The sequence below is a fragment of the Stegodyphus dumicola genome, chromosome 4 (genome assembly GCF_044657685.1).
Source record: "Stegodyphus dumicola isolate Sdum_Otavi_A_Nest chromosome 4, ASM4465768v1".
Lineage (NCBI taxonomy): Eukaryota > Metazoa > Arthropoda > Arachnida > Araneae > Eresidae > Stegodyphus > Stegodyphus dumicola.
The window spans coordinates 3,336,751-3,345,497 of NC_140771.1; the positions used below are offsets into that span (position 1 = coordinate 3,336,751).

Here is an 8,747-nt window from a genome sequence, read left to right on the forward strand (position 1 = left end):
GTTTATGTGTATGTGTTATTTTGAAAAACGCGTAAGGAGTATGGTATTGTGCACTTTTTCCCAATTTTGCAGTGAATATTTGTCATGATTAAGCAGTTTTGTTAGATAAAATTTCTAGCATAAGTGTAATTAGGCTAGTAGATTGTTGGAAGAAGTGTTCAGTAGATAAAAAGAAAAGAAACATGTCTTTACTTCGTGAAGACAAAATGGCGGCGAGGAAAAAAAAAATGAGGGTTGCTGTAGGAGAGTTGGTCGCCAAATGTTCGCCAAAAAATTGCCAAGTTACCATAAAGATCAACCCAACACTCTTTTATTTGAAGTGATTCAATACAAAAGTGAAATAGACACAAAACTGAGACCGAGACTAACAACCCCTCTGAGCTAATAATAGTATAAAAAACGATGAAAAAGTAATTTTCATAGGTTGATATGCTACAAAATATATGTGTACAGTAATAATGAAATTGTCGTAATCAATGACAAAATTATTACTTCATTAGTACATGGATAATTTAGTTGATTACTACAAGTTTCTATAATTACACAAAATCCTTATTAGTTTTCAAGCAGAATTAGACAACCAGCAGTAACACTGAGTTTTTTCCTTTGGCACAAGGTCATATGCTGGCCATATCAGATAATTAACTTACAGAACCGTCAAGTCTTGCTTTCCATTGCACTTTGCAGACAGCCTAACTAATCTAGAATATATGCCATTGGATAACTTTTCCATACTTGGATTTTATTGACTGGTTATTGTCTTAACCCAACTGCTACTGTAGGAAAATGTAACAAATTATCATATTCTCTTACATCTGCTCTCACGGTATAAGTGGGTGGCACATCTAACTGGCAACTGGAAAATCCCAAGCTTGAATTATGCCAAAGGTACATTTGATTATCCATGCTTCCCAGAACCAAAAGGCCTTACTAAAAAGTTATTTTTACATAGACTACTGTTATCAGGCCTGACTGGTAAATTCTCACATTTATGCTGGAGACGAAAAATATGCAATACCTTCACTGGACTCCTGAATACACGGCAAGTGCACTTCCAGTTACACTATAAAGGCATGTGAAAAGGTCGTCAAATTTTGGTGTTAAGGAATCACTATCCGCCACCTTTTAGTTCAGGTGCCACTGTAGAGTCATCAGGATTTTTTATGTAGAACACATGAAAAATGTCCAGTATCCTCACTGGGATTCGAATGCTGGTTCTCCCGAATACATGTATAATGTGCTTCCAGTTACACCACAAAGGCATGCAGAAAGGAGCGAGAAAATACCTCATACAGTTACTAAAAATCTCACAATATAAATATTTTACTAGATATTATGGATGTTTATCAACCAATATTAATAAACTTTAGATTACACAGATATACAACAAAATGAAACACATAAATATATAAATTATGGAAGCTTCCAACAGTGAAAAAATAATTAGCCATGAGTCAACTAGCTTTATTATAGAATTGGTTTATACACTGCATAATAAATATTTCAGCTGATCTAATTATCTGACTAATTGGATAGCAAATATACTGTCAGCAGCAACTACAATCCTCCTTCTGTTTTTAATTTATATGCTTAAAGAAACTAATGCATATCAAATTATTAACATGAGAGTCAAAACTCAGTTTTCATTAAAATGTATGTTATGCCTTTGAATGTATAATTTCGAAACAATGATTTTGCAAATTCCAAAATTTAGCACGATCTAAGTATATGATACAGTATTTGGAAGTAAAACATATTTTACATTATTTGGTAGCACAGGCTGAACTGAAAAATTGTTTTGGTTGGAGTCGAATAATTTAGTTTCCTTTATATTTGCACCAATTTTTAAAATAATTTCTTCAGTTCTAAGATATTGCCTACAACTCTTACTAGATACAACAGGTCTACTGTAGAATTGGGTGCCCCTTCGATTGGTGACAAATTTTGTTCAATTCTGGAGATGAATAACTTTGTTTTAACCTTATACGATGCCACCATTCTACTAATTTTTTTTAAGTGCAAATAGCTTGATGTGTACATGGACAAAGTCAAGGCAGTGCACAATGCCCAGTTTGTGCAATACTACGTTTTTTTAAATGAAAATAGATCGATATGTATGTAGAAATCAAGTTTGTGCAATTCTTCGACTTCTTATTTTGGTTTTGTGTAGCAGCCATCTTGAAATTGTGCCTTCCTGTCACCGATCTTGGCAAAAAAAGAAACACACACACAAAAAAATAAAAAAAAAAAAAAAGACAAGGAGCACCCATTACCGATACAACATATGTTGAATATTTCAAAGAGATTTAAAAATAAAATTTTAAATTACATTTGTAGAATGTGTACTGCAAGTGAAATTACATAGATATTTACTGGAAATGTTGTAAGTACACCAAACAACCCTAAAATTATTTAAGCTTAGTTTCTAAATACTTAAACACAAATAAATGGTCTAGTTAGAATATGATCTCTTAAAGAAAACTTGCATATTTTAGCTAACAAAATCTTAATAAATGTATTAAAATACAGCACAAAACATGTTCTTAAAAGCTTGGGGGAGGAGAGTTTCAAATAACAAAATATTTCTCTAATTTCATGAATCGCCCATAAAAATTATCTTTAGATGCAAATGATGTACCCTCACACCAAAAATATATCAATTCTCTGGTGTCATATGTTTATTAATAAAAATATTGAACACAGTTAATATTTTGCACAAAATGAGGATAAAACAAAAATAATACATGACAGCAGTTTAATTCACTACAAAATAGTTCAAACCCAAAGTTTCATTCCGAGAACATCAATATAGCATGATGCCACCTTTCATACAGACATCTGCTAATTATTGGCAAATCTTAAACAGTTAGGTCAAAACAACTATTAATTTTTACCCATCGGTTTTAGTTAGTTTTCAAAATATTTAAAACTAATTATAAATTAAACTCTGCTTGTCTTAAATAAATAACTTCAGTAAAACTCCAGATTCATCAATAGAAAGAAGGCAATCAGATATTTTATAACAATACTTGATTTTACAGTATTGATTAAATTTATTTTAAATATCACTGCATAAAACTATCATTATGACTTTGCTTCTTTCTCAGATATTTTAACTTGGCTAGCGAACGATGCCAAATCCCTTTTCATTGCATATGCATCTTCCCCATCGGCATAATATTTTGGCTCTATTTCGCTAATTTGGAATTTGAGAGTATTTGTGTAGAGATGTAAAGCAGCTCTATTGCTTTTTCGTACATGCAACGATACATATTTCGCGTTGAAACATTCCACCATGGCTCGAGATGATTGATCCATCAATTTTTGTGCGAGCCCCAAACGTCTGTGTGATCGTTTAACAGCAAGCGAAGTGATATGTCCATGAGGATCATCATCAGAATCCTCTTCCATTTTAGCTAGAACGTATCCAACAATTTTTCCTTTTTCGTCTTCTGCAACATAAGATAATTGCGGCCAAGATAGTCCGTGATAAAAATAGTATTTCATTTGATAATTTTCAGGTAAACACAATAAATTGCAGTGTTGCATATTCATCAAATCATCTGGAGTGGCACACCGAATATTCATTTTACAATAATAACAGATGTATTAAGCACTCAGATCAATAATAAAAGGCTATTTAACAACCGCAAAACTAACTTTTTAACTTACAATTTCAGTAAAATCGTGCTTCATTAGAAGAGTTGAGTAATGTCAGTTCTGCTGATAAAGGACTAAATATTTATTTTATTAGATACCTAAGCAGGCTAACCATGTATATTGTACTTTACACACCATATCAGATTGATCCTAAAATTACTAACTAAATTAAAATTCATTTCTTATGCTTCATCTTCATCCAACATCTAATAGCTATGATAAATGTCCTTTTGTTCGTCTTGTGCAATAGAAAATATACTCTTTCATTATTTTGATACTTTCCCTTCTATTTTATGTTAGAAAAATGAATATAGACGTAATCACTGGAGCTTCTAAAATTACGTTTTATTTCTTTTTATTTTTGTTTTGATATCAGTTCAAATTTTCTTCTAAAAAATACCAAAAAAAAAAGGGGGTTGGAGAAGAAAGAAGTGCATCTTTTATTCAAGTCTTTTACCCCGAAGAACGAATATTTGTTATTCTTTTGTGGTTAGATTTTTTTTTCTAAATTATATGGTTACAGAGAAAAACGTGTAAGAAAGGATTAATTTTAAAATTTGAAAGTTTATTAGAAAAATTAATTTCGGGAATTACAAATTTTTGCACACTTTCAGATCGTACACATTTGAAATACAAAACACAAGGAGTTTCTAAGGGGCGAATTCAAGTGCAACGCTCTGATAAATTGCAAATGTTAGCTCGCAAGAGGCGTTCCTGCTATCGCCTGCTAAAGTCGAATTCAAGTGCAACGCTTTACCGCTCTGGTAACTGATGACGTCAAAATTGCAATGGGGAGCTGGTTTGCTCTCGTGCCAGGAGAGCTTGTCCGATAAACTACATCAATATCCAATGAGACTGCGTGTCGATGTTAAAAAAAACATCATTCCCATGATTTCTCTGAGCTTATGGTCAAGTGTTTACTGCGTTGTAGTGTGGTGTAACGAAGTGTTCCAGCCCTGAAAACGAAAGAAATATACAGACATGTGTATTTATTTTAATGTGTACAACTTTATTTACTTTATCCTATAGAAAATTCCCTCCAAAGTAAACTACAGCAACAGGTGTGTGTAAAATATATTTTACTTTTCATACAAAAATCCTTGCTTTTTCAAATATAAACCACATTTTTTTCCCATTTTCAAATTACAGCATTTGGTTTTAATACTTCTAATAGTAAGTTTAATTTAAAATTCAAATTTGTGTTATATTTTCATTGTTTAATGCAGATGCATGATTCTTCAGTGACAGTAGGCATGTTTACCATATGAAAATTAACTAGTTCTTGAATTATATAGTAATTAATAAGCCCATCTATCTACAAGCAGATAAGCCTGCTGAACATCGCTATCCCAGTCTCTCTTTAAATCCAGGTGAAAAAGCTGGCTGCATGAGTGTTTTCTTCATTTTTTTCAATGTATAACATGAATACTAAGTTTTCCTTAGTCTTCCACGCAGGCATTCCTTCCCTTAGACATTCATTATGTGATGAAACAGTTAAGAGCAATTTTTAGATTTATATTGTACATCGTTGGGAAAATATAAAAATGAAATTAAAGGTATTTCAATATAATACAATAAATAAAAAATTATATGAAACCCTGATAATTCTAATGTGATATTAATGTAATACATACATCCAGAGTAAAGGTTAATTTATAAATTATGCTTTGTGTTCTGCTCATTATATTGTGCATTTAAAGTGAAAGTTTGGACCCATTCTCATTTGATATCAGTTATGTTCAGATTTATTTATTTCATAAAATTTCAAAAAACAATTTTTGGCTATTAAAAGCTACAAGTGCAGAAACAAAAGCTTAATTTCTTTACTGTAACTGTGTCATGCTTCTCTGCTGATAATGAAAGTCGTCTTTTAATAAGATTTCTTTCATTGCATATATTAATTATATCTTTTACCATACTGGTTGCCATCTTTCATTGTGCATTCTTCAATAGTTTTTGGTACTTAACGTATTAACGCAAACACCTGGATCAGTTTGGTGGTCTTTATAAATGAAAAGAGAAATCAATGAAAGAGTTTATCAGGAGAAGTACGTTGTTTTTGCAGCTTGCTTTTAGCATAACCAAACTATCAATATTTATCTAAGTTGGCAAAATGTTATCAACATATCAAAGGAAAAAACATTTAACAAATTTTAAAATACTAATTTGAATTATTAAATAAAAATTATATGATAGTTTTTAAAAAATACATTTTCCACAAATTTTTTGTCTAATTTTTTAGCACTTGTGCCAAGTGATCTGTTTTCACTTAAAAAAAAAAAAATCAGAGAATTACATAAACTTGATACTGCATGCCTTGTCTATGTACCAAATTCATCTCGTAGTTGTTTCCATTAGAAATTTTTGTACTAAAATGTTCTATTCCTGCAGAACTTTTAACACAGCTTCGTCTTTTAATGGTAAGCTCCACAAGCAGTATTTTAAATCTGAAATTAATCTAAAACAACTATTCGTATCTAAAATCCATTGGAACTTGAAATACGACATAAGAAACACATATGAAAATGGTGACATTGCTTGAATGAAAAATTGTCATGAGCATGTTACCTGAAAAATTTTGATACATAATCGTTGTCAGAGTTTGGCACATTTTTGAAAATTTGGTAACTTTTATTAAGCTGGTTTCAATAATATGCAAATATCTTTTATTCTTATGATTGCTTCATTGTATACTTTTTCCCTTTCCCTAGAGTGCAGTACAATACCACAAGTTTTCCAGCCAAATGTAGTATGCATTTCAAGTTTCTATACATTTATATAAATTTTAAGAGATTAAAATCTTGACAAAAACTGCATTAAGTTTTCAACTCTTGTTTTATTTTTCATTAAAAATTTGCTACCATTATGTATAATTCATTTTTTTAATGTAAATGTTTTTAAGTATTTGTAGGATAAAGGCAAATTACACTTATTCATTCTTTCTTTGATATAATACATGTAGCTCTTTACCTGAAATTAATGTTTGTCAAATTGTTGTGCATAAATTAGAAGTATGCATGGTTCTCTTAAGTCAGTTATGTTTCAGGAACTATCTTTAATGAATTGTATAGAAAATTGTGGACGAGGTGTTAGGTGTACAGGAACGTGGTATATTATAAACATGTATAGTATCTCATAGTATATAAACTCATAACTTTGATTATGCAGTATGCTTTGTATATTATTTCTGAAAGCATGTATATTTCAATCAAGATTGTTGAGTAAACTTTTCTTGCTTTATGCTATCTCTGAAAGCATGTATATTTCAGTCAAGATTGTTGAGTAAATTGTGCTTATTTTATGCTTTTTTCTTTTTTACATTAGAAAATTCCACACCTTTATCACGAGGAAATCTGCAATGGCATTTAGGAATGACAAGTTTGTATCTATTACATAAAATCTAATGTTTTCTGCATTCTTCTTTTCCTTTTCCCCCCCAACAGAAAAACTTTAATGGTATAAATCAGCGGTTTTCAACCTTTTGACTGTAGTGTACCATCTAAGCAAAAACTGAAAAACATTAAGACTACCACTAATTTTACAATGATTATTTTTCAATTCCTCAATAGAAATATTAAAAACATATATATATATATATATAGCCATTTGCACACTCTTTGTATTAAATATGTACACATAAAGAACTATTAGATTAAAAACTGATGATTACTTAATTATCAAAATTAAATTTAATTAAATTAATTATTCACTTGATTATCAAAATTTCAGTTATAATACTTTAATATTTAATTTCTTTATGTCTGCTCTTATTTCATTTGATGGTAAATTAGGATCCACTTTTTATTTTGATGAGTATTTATATTTCAAATTTAACATGGAAAAAATCATTTTTCACACAAACAGGTTGTGCGAAAAGACAATACAAATTTGATAGCTTTATTTGAAATGCCTTTAAATTCTTTTTTTCGGTTCAGCCAAAAGTTAACAAGTGTGTCATTTTCCAAATCTTCAAGTCAATTTCGATCAAAGGAAATTTCTATTAACTATTCTTTTCTTTATGAGATTTTTGAATTTCATAGTTAAAAATATTTTGTTTGCATACCACTGGCTGAGAACCGCTGGTATAAATTAATTATAACAGATGTAAATTAATATTTCTCATACAAAAGAGTTATTTCAATTCTTTATTGCGAACATTATATACAGAGTATGTCTTTTATTAACAACAGGATTTTAAGAATTTAAAATAATAATCATTAAATCCTCTTGATCTATAAACAGTCTTAAAAATTATAAAGGGAAAAAAATTGAAATTTAAAGAAATCAGTATTATGAATTGTTCCTTTTTAGAGAAGTTTCATTGTTTAATTAATTATAAAAAGTGTTTTACATTATGAAATATAAAAATTAAGAATATTTGAATTTGAATGAATATTTTAAAATTTTCCCTCAGATAAAAGCTCAACTATTCGAAGCAGGAGACCGAAGAGAAAAAAGGAAGAGAGATGATATTACAGCTACAGAAAAGGAAATAATTAAAACGCAGAAGAATATATTAATGTACTGTGTGAAATATGTGACTTGTATAAGCAATCAGTTGCAAATCAGTCTGCTGTCATAGAAAATCAAAATATAATTATTAATTTATTAAAAAAATAAATCATGCATTTCAAATATTACAGTGTTTTCATTCTTGTATGTATTTCTGCAGTGTGGGATTCATATTTTAATTGTAAAATTTACTACTTTCTTAATTTTATAAAATTTTGTGGTCATAAAAATTATTTAAAAGAAATTCACAGATCCATTATATGACATAAACATTATAATAATTCTAATACCACTATTATAAGCCTCGTGAAAATATTTATGCATTTTACACAGCAATTATCTTCTTCCTGGAGGAAAATGGGAATAAGACCTGTAAGAATCTTTAGTCAATGTATTACAAATTTTAATTTTCAGATATAACACAAAATGAATTAAATTGTTTTTCAATTATGTTAGTAAGTTATATGAATGAGATGTGGTATTAAAAATTTCATTTCTTTTTATCATTGAAGAAATAACATTCGATATCCTACAGCACCATAACAATGGCAGATAAAATTGACATTCTAATTTCG

At 29.5% G+C, this 8,747-nt stretch overlaps 1 protein-coding gene and 1 long non-coding RNA gene across 2 annotated transcripts; one reads left to right on the forward strand and one right to left on the reverse strand.

Annotated features, from left to right (window-relative positions):
- Positions 1-1,443: 1,443 nt before the first annotated feature.
- vnc (GNAT family N-acetyltransferase vnc) lies at positions 1,444-3,783 on the reverse strand. The gene has a single exon (XM_085814477.1). It carries the CDS (start codon positions 3,586-3,588, stop codon positions 3,085-3,087), a length of 504 nt encoding a protein of 167 aa, XP_085670603.1. The 5' UTR covers positions 3,589-3,783; the 3' UTR covers positions 1,444-3,084.
- A 1,584-nt stretch (positions 3,784-5,367) lies between these two features.
- On the forward strand, positions 5,368-8,297 carry LOC146997466 (uncharacterized). Its single transcript, XR_015040569.1, has 2 exons — positions 5,368-7,038; positions 8,075-8,297. It is a non-coding gene; the product is annotated as an uncharacterized LOC146997466 (long non-coding RNA).
- The last annotated feature ends 450 nt before the right edge of the window (positions 8,298-8,747 follow it).